The sequence below is a fragment of the Pterocles gutturalis genome, unplaced genomic scaffold (assembly GCF_000699245.1).
Source record: "Pterocles gutturalis isolate BGI_N339 unplaced genomic scaffold, ASM69924v1 scaffold38543, whole genome shotgun sequence".
Classification (NCBI taxonomy): Eukaryota; Metazoa; Chordata; class Aves; order Pterocliformes; family Pteroclidae; genus Pterocles; species Pterocles gutturalis.
The window spans coordinates 29,528-54,175 of NW_010124357.1; the positions used below are offsets into that span (position 1 = coordinate 29,528).

General features: G+C 45.7%; 1 protein-coding gene across 1 annotated transcript; it reads right to left on the reverse strand.

Annotated features, from left to right (window-relative positions):
* Nucleotides 1-24,188, reverse strand: ADCK1 (aarF domain containing kinase 1; the record flags this gene model as incomplete). The annotated part of the gene is made up of 7 exons (XM_010078235.1): nucleotides 1-549; nucleotides 2,010-2,203; nucleotides 5,931-6,128; nucleotides 6,382-6,531; nucleotides 16,854-16,970; nucleotides 20,185-20,343; nucleotides 24,030-24,188. Coding segments are annotated over 7 exons (1,149 nt in total), but the record flags the coding sequence as incomplete, so codon positions are not given.
* Between the last annotated feature and the right edge of the window lie 460 nt (nucleotides 24,189-24,648).

Below are 24,648 nucleotides of genomic sequence, written 5' to 3' on the forward strand. Positions count from 1 at the left end.
TTGGGATTCTCTTAAATTCTCTAAGATTGTTTAAGAAAGAGCCAAGGAGAGGCTTTTGCTTCCAGTGCAGTCCCACTGGAATCTGAGTGGAATTTCCCTGGCTCATATGGGGAAAGAAAGTACTATGCCCTTCCTGACATACAGTATCCTGCACCTCCTTTTCCTAAACCATGAAACAGCAGAGCTCCAGTACTGACTCCACCTCTCAGCGCCACAGAGAAAGCTCATGCTGTAACAGGCAAGGACAGTGCAGTGTGTAACATGGAACAAGAACCAAAAATAGCCCACAGAACAGACAGAAACAGTCAGAAGGGCAAATGTGCCATGGAGAGCAGAAGGGAGGGAGGGAACACCTGGGCCTCTCCCACCAGTTCATGTCAGTACGTGGAATGGTGCATCTGGCTCAGGAGAGCAATGACCCAGTTCCCCAGCTGGGACCCCTTCAGCCACAGGAAGAGTTCATACAAGTTGATCTGCCACAGGCTCAGGGCTTCTGTGAGTGAGATCTGGGCCCTCCTGAAAAGCGAGTGACTCTTGCTCCTCTGGTACCTAGAATGAGAGAAATAACTGCATTAGATCCATCAGGATGCAGCACAGTGGGAAGGAGGCCTGTCCTACATCTTCAGTACAACTGACCCTTCCCAGGAGAGGGGAATGTCTCACATCTGGAGAATCACCAGCAGTGGGGACCCCTGGAGTAGGGATTTTCTCCAAGTAATGTTCCTGAGGAGCTGGGGACTGCCTTCCGAGCACGAATCTGGTAGAAGAGAGAGCCTGCTCCCTTGTGAGCCCATTTTTCTCCCCACTATTCATAGTGACCCTGGGCCATGGCATCCTCTGCTTCTACCCCCAGCTTCACTTGAGCTAGCAGGGACAGGAGAACACCGCTATAGCCCTTCCTGGTAGCACACGTAAGAGTCCAGCAATCCTGACACATTGATTTCAGGAAAAGTAATTCTCCACCTTTCTTTAGAAGTAGAGGTTAACTGGGCTTCATAGGTCCCTCATCAGCCAGAGAAATAACTGTTTGTTATTTCTTCCACAAGGAGGAAGAATCTGAGGCAGAAGTGCATTGCCTCAAGACTCACAGATGAGAATCACTTGAATGACTCCTGGTCCTAACTTTTAAACATCAGCTCGACCTTCACAATCAGCCTTAGTCCCTCAGTCAGGCTGCAGAAACTGGCAGCAATGAACTTGCAGATCTTTCCTACCTCACAAATGCTTCCCAGTGGTGACGCCTGTAATGGGCAGGAAGCCTTTTGCCCTCTTCTGGAGGGGCCAAATCCCAAACCCTTACCCTAAGGGCTCCAACTCCATCCCTGTCCCAGCCCCAGGGTAACAGACCTGTCCTCTGGAGAGGCTGATGGGCATAAGAACAATACAGGCAGAGGCTGAGACTTGTAGCTGAGAAAGGGTAGGACCACAACAGATGGGCTAATGAGGGGGAGAGGTCCACAGCTAAGAGTCAGAGGTCAAGAAGTCAAGTTAGGCCTTGTCATGGCCCTCAGTGGGGGGTTCTAATAAGCCTTAATGGCCTTGACTAGCCTGGGACCTCCCCCAACCCTCTGATCATAGGCCCAGGAGCTCCAGTTAATCTCAGAACTGCCCCTTCAGTCCCTGCCTGAGCTACACTGGAAGAGTAATGGACCCCAGCTCATGCCCTGCTGTGAAGTCCCTTGACATGGGCCCCATGCTGACTTCTTGGCTTGACCTGAGCCCTGTCTTGTCACCATGGACCTGCCAGACAACCTGATCTACAGATTGACTTGATCTACTAGTTTGACCTTGGAGATGCCCTGTCACCATGATGTTGTATTATGACATGGACTTTGGATTGGACCTGACCACCATCTCAGGGTCTGTCCTGCTCACCTTTCTCAGCCACTGTGGGACTGGGCCCTGGCTGGCCTGCTGGCCCTGGGATCCCCCCCCAGGTCCTGACCCCCAGGGACAGCCAGCCCCTGCTGCTCCATGTCTGACCTCTGGTGCCTGGAGAAGAGACTCACATGGAAACGGCTCTGATGCAGCAGCGAGACATGTTGAGGAAGGAGCTGGCACTGGCCCGTGTGTGCAGGGCTGACTCGATCCCCCTTAACAAGTCATTGGTCTTCAGCAGCAGCAGCATCTGGCGGGGAACGTTGTTGAGGAGCTGGGTGATTTGGGGTAGGTAAGCAGCAGCGTTGGACCGGATCTCCACATCCTGCGGCCAGCCGGGTCATGTCAGAGAGAAAGGAGAGAGAAGCTGAGAGTGCATGGGAAACCCAGGTCCAGATGCAGATGAGATTTGGCAGGATAAGACAATTTTTTTCCAGACCATGACTCTAGGCCAGAAGCTAAAGAGCTCTTTATCCTGCTTTCCTGAAGACACCTGCCTATCCCAAGCATTCACAACACAGTCACAGATCACTCTTGCCGTATCTCACCTGCCCCTCAGTGAGATAAGACCCCGTCCCCTTGCTGGCAAGATTAATAGCCCCTCAGGAGAGCAAGGCACTCACTGCTATCTTAGCTCTTGGCCCCAGGCAGACTGCAGCAGCCATGTCTCATTACTGCCCTTGCAGCCTTCTGACTGAGTCACATCTCACCAGCACCAAAGCTGGCAGAGCTGCAAGTAGCACAGGACTGCTCAGGAAGATGGAGACATGCTGCAAGGACAACCAGACTGCTCCCTCATTGTCTTGCTGTCCCATGCAACAATGGCTTTATGCCATCCTGATGAAGCTGTTTCCAAAGCCTAGTTTCATCCTCTGTCCTCAACACAACTCAACTGCACTCTGCTAAGTGTCATACTAACCCAAAATATCAAAAACTGACATCTGTCAGACTGAGGGTCTATCTAGATCCATATCCTGTCTGGCAGCAGCCAGTAGTAGACATTTAAAGAAAGAGGGTAAGACCAAGCAAGGCAGACACAGGATGATTCTTCATGTTCCTTGGTTCCCCAGCTTCCAACAAATACACTGCCCACAGTAGGATTCTAGTGATAACTGATGGGCTACAGCCTGAGCCACTTAGGATGGGCTCCCCTCCAAACATGAGCAACTACAGCATGCAAGACAGCCAGCCCCACTCTTCTGCCTCTCTTTAGATCTGAGAGTCCCTCCACCATCCCAGTAAATGTAGGTCAGTGTGGTGTGGAGCTGATCCCATATGCATACTGTGGCCCTACCTCTTCCCACAGAGGCCATGACATGAATCAGCAAATCCAAATAGAAGCCCCTGGAACGTCCTGAAATTTCCATAATCCATCAGGACACACGCAGAGGGCAGTAAACTACTACTTACAGGAGGGAGGCTCCTTTATGAGAAAGGGAAAGGACAGCTCGAACACCTTCTCTCCTCTGGAATGAGGGATGGATGGCCCATATTTCACTATATGGGATCTCACATTCACTCTCTGTGAACTTCAGACATATTATAAAGGAACAGCCCTGCACAAATCAAGCATGCGTGTTGTGATGGTCAGAGATGTATACAGCTCACACACCACCATGGTGGCTTTGCTGTTGACAAATAAATCTTTGTGTCCTCCTGCCTCTGTCACTGACCAAATGCACAAAGCTTCAGCAAGAAGATGCTTAGCTCTCCCAAATGTTAAAAATGTTGTTCCATTATTTGTTTGCAGAAAATTCCTTCCTGATTATCCCTTGTCCTAGCCAGCATTACTGCAGAGGCTACTTTATTTTTCACACATAGGTTTTCTTTTCTGTTTCTTTTCTTTTTATTTTTAACTCCAGATGCTTGTCCACATCACAAAACAACAACATGATCTGTCATCAGAACTGTCATTTTCTGTCAAGGGCAAAACCTGTGCACAGAGGAAGAAATAAACTCTGCCATAGGACCTGAGAAAAGCCCCTTGGCTTCAGTTGCTGAGGCTGCTGCAGGATGTAGCAAACCACAATCATAAAATCTGATGAGATGAAGCTAGCAGCCACCCTGAGCAGTCAGCTGCCTGGACTTGGCTTAACGCAGGAAGAACTACACCTATGGCAATCCTCACACATCTGCCTAGCCTGCTCCTAAAACTCTCCAGTGATGTGACTCACAGCCTCCCCAGACCATCCGAACCAGCGTTTCAACAGCCTTGCTGTTAGATCCAGCTTTTCTCCTGTTTAACCCCAATTTCCTTATTTGAATTTAAACCCATTAGCTCTTGTCCTGTTTTCAGCAGTCTAACAGACTCGAAAATCACTACTACAACTCTTCTCAACCCACAGTTTTCTAGACTTTTTCTGCCCTAACTTGCTCAGACTTACCTCATGGGTTGCATCTGTTTGACCACTAGTCCTTGTAGCTTCCGACTGGACTCACCCCAGTTTCATCAAATCTTTCTGGAGATGCAGTGCCCCAGACTGGACAAAGAACTACAGATCAGATTTTGTTTCATGAGGCTTGCTTCCTCCTCTCACGGGCTACTCTCCTGTTGATACATCTTCAAGCACACTCTCCAGACCTCTATACTGATGGGACCTGCCTACAGACTGCTTGGCTCTTGCTGCTGATACAATCTTTCATATTCACCTCTAAACTAAGAGCAAGCAGCAGCTCATTTCCTAATGCCACAGCAAATCTGCTCAGCTCCCCATTATCTGCTGAGGATTATCCAGTTTCAGCACTAATTGTGTCATGTAGGCAAAGACAACAGAGCTGGCTCCATACAAGCAATTCAACTCAATGACAAAGTTCATTAGCCCACACAAGGCACCATGTGGCCACAGTTATACTTCTGGTATAACCTTCACAAGCCAATTTAGGATAAACATTGCTCATTAGCTCAAATTCAGCTGGCCTTGTAGTAGTGGACCCAGCTCTGTGTCAATTCGCTTCGGTGCCTCTGAATTTTTTTCTGGAGCTACCAGCTCCAGAACTCACCAGATCAAGCACAGATCGGCTAGACAGTCAGTATATAATTTCTGATATGCAGAAAATTAACGCAGATAGGAAGCAATGAAATTACTGGGGGCATGGGGTTCCATTACCCAAGGAATCTGACCTACTCATTGCTATGGATAATGATAAGCCAGTGCAGCAAATCCCACCACACCCATCAAAACGAAACACCAATTGGAAGGAATTTCCAGAAGAGAATTTCACAGGACAATATTATAATACTACTTAAATTAATTTCATCCTCTCTACTACAAATGCATGCAGATAAAAACAAACCATAGGACGAAACATGTTTCTACCTACAGAGACAAGTCCATTGGCTGAAATCACACCACTGTATGCTCATCTCTAAAAACAGCACAGCCGGCAGGGGCTTCTACTCTTCTTAAGGTGGGGTATGTGTGTCAGGAGCATGAAGAGGCATAAGAAGCATCCCAGCATGCGTGGATAGGAAAGGGTGGAGAATGTAAGTGGCAATTTCCTAGATTTGTAGTGATTGAGTTGACAGGCTCTGCAGTTAAGCAACCTTGACTCCAAGATAATAGGGTTCTGATTGGGAAGTAATTTCCAAGGGTTTTTAGGAGTTTGTATCAGTGCTGATAGTCATTTACATGAACAGTGATAATGCATTATCCTTCTCATGTCTTCCCACTAAGCCTTTATGTCTCCTCTACCTTAACCTATCCTCCTTGACGGTTTCCTGCACAGCTGCATTCAATACTTTTTTAAGAAAAGGCTGATCTACAAATGTTTCCCCTGCCAAAACTGGTGAACACTTAGCCATTAAAATATTATACAAAATTTAAGCAGCCCATGACAAGTGAAACTGGGAAATTAAGTTCAGCCACTATAAAACACATTGCAGAAGGAGTCCTGGCTTTTTCCAGCTCAGCTATCATTGCAGAATTTGCTACAGAGCTTCCAGGGGTTGCCCAGCATTGCTGCAATATCAGTGGTGCAAGTGGTTACAAAAAAAGAAAGGTATCCGAGCAGAAGAAAGGGTATTGCAACAGGGAAGGGCACACAGGACCTACCTCGCTGGCTGAAACTGGCGACCGGTCAATGCCCCTGTTGACAGACGCCCAGGACCTGGCGGTCAGCATGCAGGCGAAGAGAGGGTACAAATCCCCTGCCCCGAGCCGCCGGCTGTACTTCTGCACCCTCTTCATATCAGCCTTGATGAGGGCCTGCCAAAGGCGGCAGTAGTCCATGCGGAATGAGTCGCTCAGTACCTGGGGAGGGAGACATGGGCCCCAGAAGTCCATGAGGGCTGGGAACTGGGGAGGGGGGTAAGCCTTGTTCCCCCTAGCTGTGCCCTCTCCCCCATTTCAGAGCCAGGAAACATCCTTGGAGGGTTATAGGAATAATAGGACAAATGTATTCATGTGGGCTTAGGGGGGCAAGGCTGCAGCTGGGTGTGCTCTTTCAGCCTGATGCCCACAGGCAGCCTCACAAAGCCCTGGAAGCCCCCCATAGCTAACGTACCTGGTAGAGCCCATGGTCCAGGAGGATAATGTGGGCCTTGCCAGAGGCTGGGCACTTCTTCACTAGCACATTGCCTGGGTGCGGGTCACAGTGCACAAAGCCGTTCACAAAGATCATTTCGCTGTAGAGCTTCCCCAGGTTGCGAGAGATCTGTAAGGAGACAGGAGATGGTCATACACTGCCACCACAGCAGGGTGCCTGCTGGGCAGGGGAGGCAGCCCCTACATGCCAATACTGTGGGGAGCGAGGGGCTGGCACGTGCCGATGTCCCTGTGCCAAGCTCTTGCAGCTCCTCACACTGACAAATGCACAGGGTGGCTGCTAGCATCTACCACGGGGTGACCCAGAGCATTCAGGGAAGGATCCATGCAGCGGGCATCACAAACACCTTGTTTGTGGGGCCAGGGGTTATTTAAGGACACTTGCCTGGCATAAAAAAGAGAAGACATCTGTGGGTAGGAATAGGGTTTCTGGTAATGATAAGGAAAATGAGATGGCAGATAGAGGCAGACAGGCATCCACAGGGAAGGCATAGAAAGAGCTGCTGGGATGGTCAATACTGCTCAGAGGAAGACTCAGGTGTTTCCATCTACAGATGGCAGCAGGACCCAGTGGAGAACAGGTGGGAGGAGACTCAGCCTGTCCATCTGCCTACCAGAACATGGGTTCCCTCTTTTCCTCTTCCCTATCTCCATCATGCTGTTCCTTACTTTCCCCTTCCTTTCCTCAGTCCCATGCTAATCTGATTTGTGATGTCTGTGAAGATGAAGCAGCACAGGAAGGCTGTTTAAATCATCCTGTCACTGTTGCGTCCCTCCATGCCACTGCTCCTTATCACCAAGAGATGTTATTAAAGTTAAAAACCTCCTAGGACCACACAAACATCCCCAGGGCCCAGGATCAATGCCTAGACATGCACCAGCCCAGCAGCCTCGCCCTGACATCCCACTGCCAGCCCTCCCTGACATCAGAGAGCAGCATGGTGCTCCACAGCGGAGTGCTGAACAAGCAATTAAAAGACAATCGTTATAAGTTATTCCAACTGTGTCCCCAGACACACAGTGTAAGCAGCAAACAGGCAGTTGTTCCCACAAGCAGAGGTGGTAGAAGAGGTAGTGAGGATACTAACAACAGCTCGTTCTGCAGAAAACCAGGCAGCCAGGGAAGGGCTAGCTTCACCCACCTCTGAAATGCAGCCACCTCTGAAATGCGTTTGTTATGAACAGTGCCCAAATAACTACAAATGAGAAGACAGAACTGGAACCCTTCCTGCAACACATCAACAGGGACAGCTGCAGGACCAGGTAAGACAAACCTCCATCCCTCAAGTGGGACCTGGAGCCACTGCTGGACGATGGGGAATGCTGTCCCCCATGCCAAATCACCCACGCAGGCAGCGTGGCACAGCCATGCCATCTCACATAGCACAGCTGCCTTAATGCCACACAGGTGTTATTGTAAGTACTAACAGAGGGGAAAGTGATCCTTCTGAATCACCATAACAGATCACTGGAGGCCTCCAAGATCAACAAGCTCTAAAATTGGATAGGAACAAAGTACCAGGTGCTGTGACCTCCTAGAAGAACTGAGCAGCACTTGCTGACAGTCCAAGGACATGCCAGATAGTCCGTTTTAAGCCAATCACTCATCCACATAGCCTCTCAGGAAACTGCACACCAGGAGGAATGGACTTGGATGTCTTGGACTGATCATCAGGCACGATACCTGTGCACACATTGAGCACATTGCATTTTGCCGTCTTTGCCTCAGCTGTTTGTCCTTCAGAGCCCTGGAAGAGCAGAGAGTTACTGAAGATGAGGACTTGGGGACAATCTGGGGCACAACGTGATGCCTCATACCCGTTACACACAAGTCCAGACAGAGGCTGGCTGTACCTGCAAACCTCTTGGTTGGTCACAGCTAAGCCTGTAAAGCTATTGACTGGGGACACTGGAATACAGGCTGCTTCAAAGACAGCAGGCTCTCCCTCTGGGCTGCGGACGTGGCACAAGTTGGGAAGGTCAAGAAGTGGAGTAAGTTGCCCAAAGAGGCTGTGCAATCTCCATCCTTGGAGTTTTCAACACCTGACTGGATAACACCCTGAGTAAACTGGTCTGACCTCATAGCTGACCCTGCCTGACCAGGAGGTTTGCCAGGGGACCTCCTGAGGTCCCTCCCAGTCTCAAATATCCTATGATCCTACAAAAACACTTCTCACCAAGTTACCCATGCCACCCTCATCTTCTGGTAGGACTGGAGGCTCCAAGTGCAGGGAAGGTCTCCTCTCTTGAGTAACCATCAGCAGACAGATTAGGTTACTAAACAGATCTGTGGTCATAGTGTTTTGCAGCCCAAAATACAACAAAAAGGAAGCCTGGGATTAATCTTCTCACCTTACCAAGAAAAGAGAGGGGTCACAGCCCTGTTCAGACCCACAGGCTGGGTCATGGGTACAAGACAGTCTTCACTGCAAGATCCTCACCCTCTCTCCCTTCTCTGTTGTACTCATTTACTTGAACCTCAGCATGCAGCCTTGAGTATCTGCAGTAGTTAATTCATTGAAACTAGACTTTATGGCTTAAGAAAGAGGAATGCATTCTGTATAATTTAGTTAGCATACAGAAGGTATGTTACAGGGATTTATGATATACATTTATATATTTCCTTTGGAAAAAAAATACCCAGTGTAAGAGACGGAGACATGCTGCACACTCAAGTATTTTTGGTTTTTTTTGTCTGTTGACATACCTCTAAAATAGGATAAAAATTAAATTAAGATAGAAAGCACCAATACTGTTGAATTCTAAGGAAAAAAGAAAGGTTATATTTCTAGGGCTTAGAGGGTAATATGTGAATAGCAACCTATCATTATAATTCAGACAAAGGGAGTTCATGTTTCTAGAGAAAAAGTTTAGGGAAAAAAACATGACACCGTTATATACATTAATTTTCCAGTACTGTGCCCCATAGCTATGGGCCTTTATTCCACCCTTATTGAGAAGGCCAATGGATAAATAACATATAGAAAATTCACTTTGGAAAAATGCAGTTAGGTAAAATGAGAAAACAAACATGTAAAAACCTCTACTCAGGAGAAGGGAGGAATTCAGCATGCATTTAGGCTGTGTAGGACCTCAGGGTGAGGGTGCATCACACATTAGACGTAAGGTTGCAGTGATTTACAGAAGCAGACCAAAGTAAACACACAAGCATTTTGTTATGAGACAGAGAGGTCATCATGCCTTTCCCTGTTCATCATCCAACACAATGAGGTGCTCATCATCATCAAGGTCCCCCAGCATTGTTCTGCTGCAGATGGTAAAAAAATAATAATCACCCCTGGAAACCTGCGTTCACTTCCAGACACCTCATTAACAGAGAGATGCAGGCAACACAGAGTGAGTTCAGAGAAGGCAAATAAATGAGCAGGATGCAGGAGGAATTTACTTGGGAAAAAGATTAAAAGAGCTGAAGATTCTGAAGTTGGCTAAGGAATGTCAGAAGAGGGACAGTCTACTGACGCTGAAAGATTTGAATAGTAAGGAAGCAGAAGCACTCATAGCACTGGATGTGCTGCAAGAAATACAACAAGGCAGAAGGGCGTGTAATCAAGAATGGCATAATTTAGGCATAACACATATGAAAAAAAGCTATGCTAGTCAGCAAGCAAAGCTGAGCTTGATACGTCAACTTGACACCAGACTCTGGCTCTGGCCAGAGGCATGTCCTTGCCTGTTGCCAGGAGGCGTGTTATTGCCTAAAAGAAGTTCAAATCATCTGTCTGTGCTGCAGCAGAACATGATGACCACAGTCACCAAGTGAGCCTATGGCCTCACCAGTCAATGAAAATAGCAACCTGCCATTGCCACATTACCTGACACGATCATGTCACTGTGTCAGGCAAAACGCACATTTTCAGCCCAGTGTTTTCATTTTGAAAAAAATGTAGCTGAGGAAAGAGCAGACTGCAGTCTAGGAAATGGGGGAATCATCAGCCTGGGCAAAAACAATAGAGTGTCAGATATATGTGTAACAGCCAGACTTGGAGTAACTCTTCACCAAACTAAGCAAATTAAGATCATTCTATGTACTCATATGGCAAGGATGCTTGCATGTCACAAACTATCCTACATGAGTTACAAGCCAATACAAAAGATAATAGGAATGCAGTGTAGACATTGCAGTTTGTTATTGTACGGTATCACACAGCCTCTCTATAAACTGGTCACTGGAAATAACTGACAGAAAGCACGACTTCAGAGGCCATTCCAAAAATTCACTCTGTAGATGGTCAGAACTTTTCCCCTAAATCCCAGCGTAATATTAATGATGTCAAATTTATATCCATTATTTCCTTTGCTAATATAACCCTGGAGTTTAACTAGTCCCTTCCATCTCCAGTGTTTACTACTGTAATGTGTTCTCCGAGATTATCTTTATCAGAACATTTCCAGCATAAATACAGCATAAATACTGCCCCATTTCTACAGGATGCACCTTCATCTGATGTGTCCTAGGAGTCAACCTGCCTTTTACACTGTCACACTTGTGCTGGAAACACACATTTATCCTGTGACTGTCTAATATCCCAAATTTATTCTAATATGTCACTTTCCTCTGAAAACTCCCAACATATTTAAGAAACTCTTCTTATTAAAGTTCACAGTTTTTACTTAGTATTGCTCATTTTTATCTCTTTCTATCACTTCAGTCCTCAAGGCCACCAAGTGCTATTGCTACTCTGATCCTCCTTTACAATGACAGAACCTCCCAACTTGGTGTCATCAACAACCTCCTTCACACAGTTCTGTCTGCGTCAAGGTCATAACTGAATTTATTAAATAAGTTCTGTTTGAAGAGCAAACCTCACAAAACTCCACTACGGTAATTTCACTCCACCATTGCCTCTACCAGTTTCTTACCTACTTCGCAATGTCCCCACCTTCTCTAGTTGACTGACTGACAGCCAGTGTACCAAGTATTTTACCAAGTACACCTACTGCATTTCTGTCAGCTAATTCAGAGGATCCCAAGCTGTAGTAGAGGCAGCAGCAGTGACATACTTCTTATAAATGTACACAGCTGCAAATTGTTGCTGCCATCAGTTTTGAAAGTCTAGACAACCTGTTGTCCTCACATGATCCACTGTAAGCTACTTTTGATGAACCCATATTATATTCCCTTGCATACAGCCCTATGGCAGCAAACCTTGGGCACACACCAGCCCCAGTATGCAACTCCCGTCTTAACAAATCAGCATACCCAGCTGACAGAGCATCCGGACAATAACAAAACGCTAGAAAGCCCATCACAAATGAGTATCTTTACAAACACCAACATGCAACAGTTAGCAATAAACTTCTCAGAGAGGAAAAAAGAGTGCATGCAAATTTGAGCCTGTGAATACTCCTACAATAAAAAAATGGCACATATATCATGTTCATAGGGAGCTGCAATGTAACAACCAGCCTGGGTTATCCATGAAAAATCACTTTACTGGCCTTGTGAGCAAGCAGGAGTGGTTTTGGCTCCATGCCTCCAACTGACATGAAGAAGAAACACAAAGAAAAAAATCCTGTGACATGGTCACTGTAGAACTGATCTCACCACCTGTCCCTGATAAGTCCCAGATGAAACTGCCTGATAGGGCTGATAAGGCATCATTCCTTCCTGTCCCACCTCAATTTGTGACTGTCTCTTTAGATCAAGAGCAGATACTAGTCTCTGGCCTTAATTTGGCTGTAATATTTGCCAATTATTTTAAGAGATGGCGACACTAACTTCTATTGATCTCATTAAAAGTAAAGGTCGTTGTGCAGCTCATTTCTCAGGGCTCAATATTACCTCCTCGGGCCAAAATAATAGCATTGATTTTGGAACCTTAATCGAAGGTTAATTGGATTGAAGAGTGTATTGGGTTTTTGCTTTCTTTCGTTGTTGTTATTACAGCCATCATCTGAGCATTTGCTTAATCCTGCTAGGGCAATCCTGCCCAATTAAACTGGTGTCAAATTAGCAAAGGGTGCGGATACAGAACAGCCACAATTTGGAGCCTGTTCTGTGTCTCTGCTCTGAAATGGCTCTTATCCACAGAAGATTAGGACAGTCACACACAAGAGATCCGATTTCACACTCTGCCCTCTGTGATCCAGTTGTGAGGATCAAAACACAGCACTCTGTAATGCAGAACTGTTACTATGCACTGATCTAGCATCACAGCAAGGTGATGTCTGGACACACATGATGTCATTAAGATACAGGAATAGTTTTTAGGACTCCTGAAGTGTACTCCTAGTATGCCCCATACTTTCTGTTGGGGACTGAGGAAATTATTTTCCTGCTCAATGCCCCATCTTCCACAGCATTATAAGTGGTGAGACATATTCTGATTCATCTGCCCAGGGAACAGAGGGACTAACTTGGTAAGTTTCTACAGAATCTCAAAAGGACACAGGTAGAGGAGACCAGTCATTGTTTATTTAATTGTTTCTTGCATCTCTGTCAGACCCAAAATTGCCATGGGGATCCTTTTCCTTTGGCTTTAAATGTAGTCATATTTCCTTGGATTTAATGTAAAGCATCTTGCTGAGGCTTGAGCAACTGATTGACACTGATGCTTGAGAGTGACTTTGAGTAAGAAACAGGTTCATGTGTAATTTAACTCTTTTACCTGGTGTCTTTGCAGAGTTCAGAAGCTGGAAATGGTGGTCACAATCCTTGCTTACCAGGGCCTTGTGAATTTTCATTAAGCTTCATACAATAGGAAATCTCCAAGGAAACCTCTCCCCAGATGAAATCAGCAGGTGCAAAGAGCAGAAATAGCCGTTTTCTCCAGGAACAGCGTTGTTCTCCACGCTCTGTTTCATCTAACACTTGAGTGTTTTAAGCACAAATACTTGAGACATGAGAGGTTTCCACACTTGTGCTGACAAAAGGGATGCCACCCTGGGAAATCCCACTTAAATTTTAGCAGCTACAAGGCAGCAGCTCCTGACTCTTGGCAGAAGGGTAAATACCACACTGAAAACATATTTTAAATTGCAAAGCTGTCAACCATGAGAAGGTAGCTGGGCTCTTTATTGAGCTAAGAGATACTGCTCCAGTGCAGAACCCATTTAGGAACAGAAGGAAGCAAAAAGCCAGAATAGAATGGGGTGACAGATGGCAATAATTGCGCACAGTAGCTCATCTTAAAGTACCTTAGCTGTTTCCTTTCACTTCTCAGCTGGACAAAACACTTTCCTGACTTCTGAATCATCCACAGCTCATGACCAGGCTCTTAGTGAGCTGAAGTACCTGGCATCGTTTCCTTTCCCTGACTCAAATGTAAGCCAGGACGACCATCGGGGACTCTCCACTTGGCTACCTGAGCTGGCTGTTTGGCTGGAGGCAATACAGCACATGCCACAAGCTCGTCTGTAAGCTCCATAACTCTATAGCCTGCTGATCCAGCAGCCTCTACAGACACAGGCAGAGGATCCACACGGAGGGACAGGGAGGACCCATGCAGCAAATCAGAGACAATGTTAAGATTTGTATATTTACACGATCTCTCTAAATAAATCAGGTAAAATCAGAATGGGTGCAAAGGAGCATTTGTGCCATTTGGGATCTTCTTTAGAAGTTCATGCTCTATGTAGCCTTGCTATCCTTCCTTTGGTCTTGCATACAGTATGCTACAAACACCTTGAGAGCCCCTCAGCCTCTATTTTTCCTCCTTTCCCTGCTCTGCCCACCTCTTCCAAATATATCTTCCCAACCAGGACTATAAATGCTCTTGTCTCTTGAAACAGGCACTGCCCATTTACCAGGTGTGCCTCTTCTTAACCCTGCCATGGCCTGGTCTTTCCTCAAAATTAATGCCAGCTCATTTCTTGATAACTCCACTCTCCAGGCTTCCCTCTCACTGTCAGTATCCTAGCTGCATGCTCATCCTCAGCTACACTTGCATGTGAATAAGTAACTGTTCCACAGGCAGATATTCCAGTGTTTGCACTTGTCTTTAGAAATCAAAGCCTTCTCTGATTAAATGCCATTACAATCCAGCGCTCGGACGGATCCAGAGAGATTAATGTGCTTTTGGGCAGCTTTAATGATAATCCTGCTACAGACGGTATTAAGTAAATGTCAGTAACCTGGTTTGAAGGGAGCTTTCACCTCAGGGATCCTTTCCATTTAGACGAGAGAGGCTCAGCTTGCTTTTCAAAGCTGCATTGTCACACAAGAGAAATCCTATTTAGTGAAGACTCCTCTTCCTCCGCTCAGTAAAACAAAATGGAGTAAGATGATAGAGGGGTTGATAGATAGATAAATTGAGGTGATTTTTAGGGAGCTAATACATCTCTTGAAAGCCTGAACTGCTGTATATTATAAGCCATGTCATAGTTTTAAAACCGGGGTGCCACCCACTCCTCATGCTCCTTTCAGTGTCTGCTGCCTTTTGCTCACTTCAGCAGCATACCATGCAGTTCTTTACCCAGGGCATCAACAGCAGCAGCTTATAATGGATCTTAGTCATATTTGTCTCCATCTGCTGCACCTCGTCAGAGGAGTGGTCTGGGTTGTGCACTGCTCCTACCTCATTTTACTCTGGCCATAATAGCAGACCTCATTCCCCATCACATGCTTCTGACAGACTTGGTATCTCCTCCTTTGCACTGTTGCTGTACTGGCAATCAGTAAAAGTTAATTATTTATTTTGGGGAGTGAGGAGAGAAAAGGAAGAACAGCTCAGCACAGGCACTGAGAGAGTTTGCAGAAAAGTCTAGTCCTACCACTAAGGTGAACAACATCATACATCCAACAGATTGTCAGAAAGCTCTGAGGCTTATACTTTGTATTAGTAAAAGTCTGTTGACAACTTTTTCTAAATTACATCTTAGCCATCATTGAGAGACCAGTTGAGAATCAGCAAAATATGTGGTTTCATTGCTGCATGGAACCTATGGTGCCAAGACATCACAAAATGACCTTCCCAAAGGTGCAGATGAACAAACAAATGAGCAGAATTTTCATCCTAAATCTCTCCTACCTCAAGCACAAGCCTCAGCAAGTTAGAAAAACTTAAATCAGCTGCTTTTCTACTTTATTTTGGCACATACTGCCAGCAAAATATCCCACTGAAATGCTGCAGTTATTGAATTGTCCACGTTGGCTGGCTGGAGAAAGCCATGGAGGACAGCAAAGAATGTTCTTCCCTGGGCTCCTCCTGCTTGCTATCTCCAGCAGTTTGAGAAAATTTAAAGAAGCAACCAAAATCCCAGGGAGCTGGCTACCTTAGTCTCAGAATGGATCTGCTGTCCAAGAGTTATGAGGAAGTCCATCTCAAAATCTGAATGCAAACATTGCTCAAGAATCCTCCCGCTAATACATCAAAACAAGCCTTTCTGACTATTTCAAGACTTGAGGAATATTCACTTCCTTATCCAAGTGCTGTGGGCTAGTTTTGACCTCTGCTTTTATAGTAGAAGGAAAGGATAGGATAAATTCACTCAAAGAAATTACTCTCTCATTTTTGACCAGTTTTTTTTGTCCGAGTGAATGGAGCTGACTGGGTGTTCTTCCATGGACCGGGCTTTTAAAATCTCTTGATAGAAAAGTCCATGAGTTATCATGTTCTCAGAAGTCACACTATGGTGCTCTTGCAGACCAGATGCACCATTGAGGCAGTTACCTTGGTAAATACAAGGAAAGATCACCAGCACAAAATAGACACAGAGAAAGAATTGTGTCTACCTCTGATCAGCTGTCAATGACCTCTGTGATACCCTGATGGGAGGGAGGAGGAAAACCAGTGACCTAATGCTCCAAAGTCTTCCTGATGGAAGTGTTGAAAGAAGAGAGACTGCACTATCTAAAGATAAGGTTGTTTTCTTTTAAGAAGTCCCTTGAATGAAAATGGACCAGAAGAAAGTGTCATTCACTATTGCCCACTGGCCTTGGCTTGTTCATCACAATTACAATGGAAAGACAATCTCAAAATCTAACTTAACCTTAGACCTTCCTTTTCTGTATTTCAGTGTGGAAACATGAAAAGGTGCCTGCCTTTCTGCCTGCAGAAGTTACTGGAAAATGTCTCATGACTTCTGCTGGGTGCAAGAGCAGAGGAAGAGGCAAAGAGAAACAGGCAGGTTATTCAACCCCCCACCTGTAACTTGGCTGCGCTCTTTAGGCCAAGAAAGAGCTGCATACTAACTTAGGAAGGCAGCTGAGAAGATACAGTTCATGTTCTCTCCTGGAAGATCTCTCTAGCTGGGCAGCCTACAGGAGAGTGTTCCCCCAAAGGGGTTATGTACTTTTCCCAAAAACACAAGAACTGAGATCTCTCAGACTGATTGCTCTGTTCACATCTGGACATGCTCCCTTTTCTGCCTCCTCCTGTCCTGTCAGCCTCCATTTTGCATCCTCAGCTGATGTCAATATCAGCTTTCCGTTGCCCACCATGCCCAATTCAGAGATAGCTGAGAAACTACCTCATTGACATTGATGCCATTCCTCTCCATGTAGGCCCTGTCGTTCACCTGTCCCCCTTCCATAAACTCCATGAGAAGGACGCGCCTTGTTGAGAGCTCCCAGTAGATCCTGGGGACCTGAAACGAACAGATGGGTTAGGTTGAACAATAGGCTGGGAAAGGAAGAATATATCACACACAAATTAGAAAAGCAGTAAAAAGGGAAGAGGCTGAAGTGAGGATTTGCTTTTTTCCTGGGCACGAGTGAGGTAAATCCAGCTACTCTCCTCTTCTCCAGGACAGCAGTAATGTGTGCAAGGACAACACACCAATTCAACAGCAGCAGGATCTGTGCTGATGTAACATTTCAGGCCCTGCTTTACCAGCTTGACCACCTCCTGCTCACACTGATATCTGAGAGCTCTCTTATCTGCTCTGCAGCTCCTCTGGCTGGGCTGTTTAACTAGTACCTATTATGAGTTTCTGAATCATGCGCTCAGCTTCTTTAGACAGGAACGGCTTCTCGTTTGCTACGCACAGTGCCCACTTATGCAGCTCTAAGAATGATAAGCCATCATCATAAATCGTATCTCTGCAGTGCCCCTTGGAACACAAATGCCTTCGAGCTGACAAACCCTGCATTCTTAGGCTGTCTCCAACAGAACGGGGAGAAAAATCAGGCATCACAGATAAGGGGCTTCTCACAGAAACCCTCGGAGACCCTTAACTATCTTATAGCCAATGTGACACAGTTACAAGTATAAAATGTCAAAGCACTTTTCATTCAATCTGCAGTAAATCAAGCTGAGTGAGGTACAAGTAAGAGGCCCTGTGTCACCCAGGGAGGCAGTGACACAGCCATCGCTCAGTCTGGTTCCCCCTTTCCAGCCTCTCTCTCCAGCCAAATTCTTTCCATGCTGAAGTCCTCTACTGTCAAGAGTCCTTTTGCTGAAGTTCCCTTTATATATTCCTCACGTCATTGTGCTCACCAATCTCCCAAGCTGTCCAGATTTACCTCTGCACACAGCTGAAGCCACACAGGTACATTTTGCCAAAGATATAAGGGAGCTCCACCCCTTCCCATTACTGTGCCCCAATACAGAGAGACACATTTTGGATCCTGCAAAGAGAGAGCGGGCTCTGCAGCCCCCTCTCCTCACCCACCTGACTCAGCTGTGGACTCAGGACTCACACACTGCAAGGGTCCAGCACCTTGGGACAGGACAGGAAGAGGTAAGAGGTGTTGCCCACCTAGTGCAACCAGAGCCAGGGGAACCAACCGGGCCACTGTAGCTCATCGTAACTCCTGAACAAGCAGCATTTGTTTCATACTCTGCTTGTAACGACTGACAGTGTCTCAGTCCCTCACAAACTATCTGCCTCCCCTGCCGTTCCTGTCCTAGAGAGACCCTTTCCCAATGTCACTCACTTCTGCCTCACCATGTGACACTTTAGATCAGACTCCTTTGCTGAGCAATTCCAGTGTCCCCTCGTTCAATGCTCCAGGCACACTTTGCATGTTAATCTCATGTAGACTTTGATGCCAGGAATCCATTATGTGCAAGGGGGATTCGGTTACTCGCAGCCTTCCCAGCTTATCTGGATGTCCATTCTTCACAGAGTTAGATTGGTGAGAAAGCAAACCAACTCCAGAACTAGCAGTTGCCCAGCCTGTCTAGCTCACTGATCTCTGCTGCCTTAGATCATTTCAGATGACAGTCATTCTTGTCTCAAGATTTACAGGGGCAAGTCAGGGGGCTTGTAAAGTACTACCTATGCTCTTGAAGATGCCTCTCTCACTCACAGCTAAATTCTTCAGTGATTTTTTTAATTGCTCACAGATGTTTGGCTGTAATGCTAGTTCATGGAAACAATTTATCTCTGGCTTTAAAAGCTCAAACAGGTTCACAGCACAAAATCCACTTCTCAGCTTTCTAGCGTGTTTAGGAAAATTAATGATACAGAAGCCAAATTCTTCCATTGCCTTTGGGTGATGAACATGTCTCTGAATTGGCAGGTCAGACAAGAGCATCCATTATTTCGCCATCTCAAGCCATTTGTTATTGTTACACATATTGATATCATCATAGCTCCTTAACCCAGCAAGGAGGCGATTTGCTGTCTCCATAGGGATTTACTTCACAGTATCGTAGTTACAGCTGCAACGGATGCAGCTCTCCAAGGTGCATCACTTCGATAAGCGCCCACTCAGCAAAATCATTGGCCTTTGGCCTTCTGTAGCCCTGGTGGCTTTTAGCTATCTGTGTCTATGGGAAGACCACTGCTGCTACTGGGCTCCAAAAGGACTGCTGCAAACCTGGAGTCAGGTGACAAGGAATTATAGCCCTCGCATGGAGGAAGCAAGGAAAAAATTATGCACCAGCCTATGAAGTCTAACAAAAACTCACCTAATTTCAGACATCTGTTGCTTCCATCTTGGTATTTCTGCACAAATGGGAGGTGAAAACCTCATTTTGATGTGTGTATGCAGGAGGGTCCAAAGGAGGGTGTATTTTTTGCTGCCTTTGTGTATGTGCAAATGCAGTTACATCAGTGACTGTATTCAACAGCGCTATGTGTGCTTGGCCATACTTGCACATTTCCAGAATGCACACAGTGGAAGCTTGTGCCTCTTGTATGTCAGCAAGAGATTTGTGCACGTGTGAGTTTGAAGATGTGAGCTTATGTCTTTTCAAGAATGAGATGTGTACATGTCTGGTTGTACTTGAGACATTTGTCAGTGACCTTAGTCAGTGTGTAGCAGGGGAGGTGGGGTAAGAGTGTCAGTGGGGAAGAGCACAATATGGGTGCAGTTGAGTTTGTGTATGAAGGTAACATGAATGCATTAGCGATGGATGTGTATGAAGGATGCATGCTCAAATCCAGAGTGAGAATGTGCAGGAGGAAGGATTCTTGTGAACATGCTCCCTCCGGAGATACACAGTGTGACCAATCCTACTTGACATTATCAGATTCAGTCTAGCTTTTCTATGTCCATTTCATGCCCTCAGGAAAAATTACCATGAGATGGCTCAGCAAAGAATGGCAAATTCACAGGTCCCTGGACAAGTTCAGAAACAATGTTTGGGAAAATGAGTAGCCAGCTCCAGAGACTGCTGGCCCCAAGCCACCACTCCTCATCCAATATACAGTGCCTTGGGTAGGAAACAGACAAAGAGGAAGCATGTGTCTGAGCAGTTGCTGGTCTGTATCAGCTGAGCAGTCTAGGATGAACAACACAGAGGGACTGAACTCCATTCTCTCTATATATGTTTCCTTCACATGGTGAATGAGGTGCACAAGAGGCATAAAGTGAGACTGTTAATGCACATACATACATGTGTTTCCTCACCTTCAGGAAATCAAAGTTCTTGAGCATATGAGCAACCTTCTCAGCATTTCTGCCCTCATTGAGGAAATCCAGCTCCAAGGGCAGATTCTTCTTAGCTTCTTCCACCAGCCACATGAACTCAAAATCTGGAAAGATCTGCTTCACAACCAAGAGGAGAACCTGAGAACAAGCAAATGGACAATCAGCTGCATCCTAGCTCCAAAGCCGTGCAGCTACATACAGTACTGTGTTGATAAGATAGTTCCATATAATTTACAGATCAAAAAAACCTAGTCTCCTCCCCAAGTGATTGTAGAGTTCCTGCAGTATCATAACACAACACATGGTGTCATGCCTTGGTCCTGCAACACAAATGTTGTCCTTGCCATTCCGCACAGGCATATCTAGGAGTTGAATGATAGCACAGACACCAAAGGGAGCCCAGCTAACTGCTGCCTAGACATAGGAGAGCAAAGCCCTCCAGAAGATCAAGGCAAGGGGATGGCCCAGGAGCGACTCTCTTCTGAGTTCTATAATTCTACAAATCACTGTTTGGCTTAATGCCTTCAGATAATGCAGAAGAAGAAGATCTAAAGACCTGTCACCTCTACGTCACTTCTTCCACTGCTGAGCAAGAATTTTGCTAGCACAGAAAATCCACTGGGTGGTTCAGAGAAGACAGTGGAGCTCAGATACAGGTAGTAGACTGCAGATCTTTAAAGGACACTTCTGGTGGGGGTCAGAGGGAGATTTGCCCCTCAGCATCAGTCACAGCCATCATCACTGATGCTAAGGTGGTCTTTTCTAAATATCATACATCCACCACCTGGCATTCTCTTCTTAAAGTAATTAGGTATTCAGCTGCACACGGCCTTGAAAAGCCCAGCTGAAAAGTTCCTGGAAACATTTCTTTACAGCAACATTTAATAAAGGGGCAAGTGACGGGCAGTCCTTCCTGAAGAAAATCAAGATTATGAGATTGAATGGCACAATGAAAGCTGCACAGCAGCCAAGCATACTTCATGCTCAAATGAAGGGCCAGTTTCTCAACCAGTGTCACAAATTTACACAAGTTGACAATTTGGACCACATCTTAAGGAAAATAATTTGTTTGGCTTTGTTTAACTACTTAAGTCATAAAACAAGAACAAAACACAAAAATGCAATCCACTCTGCTGTCTTCATCTTACTTGTTCTGTACACCCACCTGAAAATGAAAACAGACTTGTCAGTGTATGTTCCTAGACAGTTTCCCTTCCTAGATCTCCCCCGTTGAGGTGGGGATTCCTGCACTGCAGGAGGAATGTTTGAAACACACACACAGAAAGCTGCTATCATGGAAATGTATGACAAAAAATAAATTTATGAACCATCACTGCTCCTGTTCAGCTGTGTTAAAACATTTGTTCTCCACCCCTGTCTCTACTTCTCTTATCTAAATGTCATTTCCAAACTCAATGTTCCTTTAAAAATGTAATCACCAGGTTCCAGACACTGTTGAATGATTTTTCTACCGTTATATCTAGAGGCATAAATCTTTTCAAATTTATGTCACCCAAATGAAATGTAACCGACAATCTTCACGAACATGTACATAAACTTTACAGGGGCTACAGGATTATTCCATTGGTGCCTGATGCGAGAAAATTCATGCATTGTTTTTTGCTTTCTTTAAATGCTCTTCTGAATCAATTTGCCAACTTGATCATCAGCAGGGACATACTTAACAAGTATTCAGCCTATCCCTTTTCTGACATCTGTCTAACATATTGTCTTGAAATAAGTATTGATATAAGAGCAGTGAAGTATCTCTCTCTGGATTTATCAGATGCTGTACTGATTTTTAAAGAGTCAGCAATGATGCTATGAAACCTCAAGTGAATTTAGAAATTTTCCATCTAGCTTTTCCCATTCATATTCCTTCCCATCAGTCTCTCAATAAGACCATCTCCATCAATATTTAAATCAACTGCCTACCTAACTGCAATGTCTGTCTGATTCTTAAAGGACCAGAATCTCCAGGTACATCATCCGGCTTTCAGTGCAGCCTACACAAAAACAGTCCCACACAAGGATATGATGATGCATGTAAGCCAGCACTCCACAAGAGACCCTTTGACTGCATGTGTCACCTCGTGAGCTATTTTCCTATAGCTGTGTGTACACAACGGATCTCGAGGATGACAAACCAGTCTGTAGAGGAAGGACAATACCAAACAGACAAAAAGAAATACACTGGTTTTGTTTCAAGTTTCCCAGAAGGAATAGTCTAAAAACAGAAAAGACAGGAATAATTCTAAAATTATTTGTTTAAATGTCTCTTACTAGTATAACCAGCAATCACAGCAACATAGTGAGAGGGGGGAATTTTTAAGTTATACCCACTGTTAAAAGGGCAAATGCCCCAAGGTGGATCTAGATCTTGGCTCATTCGTACACAATCTTCTTATTGCCCTGGTCTCACAGTCTTTCATTACCTTCCACATCCTTCTTCCTTGACTGCCTAGTTTCTTCCATCCTATCCTGGGCAGGAGTGCAGGATATACCATAAGCCCCTTGAGAACTGCTGTGCATGTGACTCACAAAAGCAAACCCATCAGGCACACCACTGCAGTCAGTCCTGGAGAGGACCTGAATCACATTCAAATCTACAGCTGGACCCAAAGCAAGTTCAAACAGTTCTCTGTTCTCAGACCCACACTGAAACAGACATATCCTATCTTACTGGGATATCTTTATTGAACCCAAAAATTTATTTCACTGCTAGTTCAAAAGAAATGTTCAGCTGCAAACCATTGTGCTGTAACTGGAAACAGCTGTGTTTCTTTGCAGACTAGCCAGAATTGCTCAAAGTAGGGTGTTTTAGCTCCTCTTTAGTAGGGGAATGCTCCTCTGAGAGGGTGCTGGCAGGATCTTTCATTCTTGATCTCCTGTGATGGAGAACTGTGTGTCATTACATCAGTAGTACACTCTAAACACTTATCAGACCCTCTCAGCTTAATCTTCCCCTCTTTAGTTCCGTGGCCATACTTGTATGCCAATGGATGTGCACATTACTGTACATACAGATATAGACTTATTAGGAGAGCCGAAAGCTTTAGCACTACCATTTACAGACCTACTCCTTCCCCTCTCCTCCACCTCAGCCCTGTCTCCTTTTCCCTACCATATCATCTTTGACTAATGCAATGCAGTGCAGTGCCACAGCTTTTCTCCAGTTCCTCCCTTCACTGGACTAGACTTAAAAGTTTGGGAGAAGCTACAGCATTGCACTGGGAACATGAATGGTACGCACCATTCAGGAGAGGAACAGGGCACAGGCACCGAAACTTTTTTCCTAGCTGAATCCCTCATTTTGTGCGCCTGCCCCTGTTAGGTGACCTTCTCCATACTTCGATGTTTTTGTTTTCAGCATGAATGAGCTCAGCATTAAGGATCTGATCAAGAAACAGCAAGCTCGGACACTGTTGAATCCACACTGGAATTTAACTGAAAAAAAACGCTCATCATGGAGAATTACTTCTCCTTGGCCACACAGTCCTGACTGCAAGGGGAACTGAGACCAGTTCGATCCACCAGTTAATGGACACACAGGCAGAAGAGAGACTTCAGGACTCACTTACATGTCTTCTCCTTCTTTCTTCCCTTACTCTTACTCTCTTATTCAGCCTCTCCACCCATGCAATCACCCTCACTGCAATCCTCACCAACTTTCTGTGTTACTCCTGTAAGACAGCATTTATCTCTATGGAGGTTTCAAAGCTACAGGATGGTGCTGTTGTACCTGCTCACACCATAGGTGAATGTGGCTCCCACATGTTTCAGTGGTAATTGCTCTATAAGTCAAAGTCAACAGGTAGTTTTACCTCCATGAGGAAAATATCCTTGGAGCTCTGAGCTTGGACCTTTGGGTGCTGGATTTTCACTGCCACTGTTCTCCCATCCTGCAGCACTGCCTTGTGCACCTGGGCTAGTGATGCTGCTCCCAAGGGAGTGTCCTCAAAACTCACGAAGAGCTCTTTTATCTGCCGAGAGAAGAGAAAGAGGCATCAGCTTGGGGTTCCAGAGACTGTCCTAAGAAAAGCCCTGCTGACAGGCCAGAGACACTGTGTGCAAAGCTGAGCAGGCTCAGTGCTTTCACCCTTCTGTCCTCTGACTGAGCCTTGTCACTGCTTGGCCTCCATGAAGCCTGCCAAGAACCAAAGCACCCTGGAGATATTCTGCTTATGGAAACCTGTGGCAGAGCCCCAGCAGCACATTTCACCGAGGTCATGGAGTGGCCAGGCAGCATGTGAGGAACCCCTCCAGGCTGTCCTGCAAACAGGTTGGAGTGATTATGGTCAGCATCCTTGGCTGTTAACGGGGGGCAGAAGCCAAAAGCTCTGCATGTAATTCTTCTGCAGATATGTAATACACCCACCATCACTCCCTGAAAACTGACTGTGTGTATTCCCATGCATTACAGCAGCATTGGCGAGCTTACAC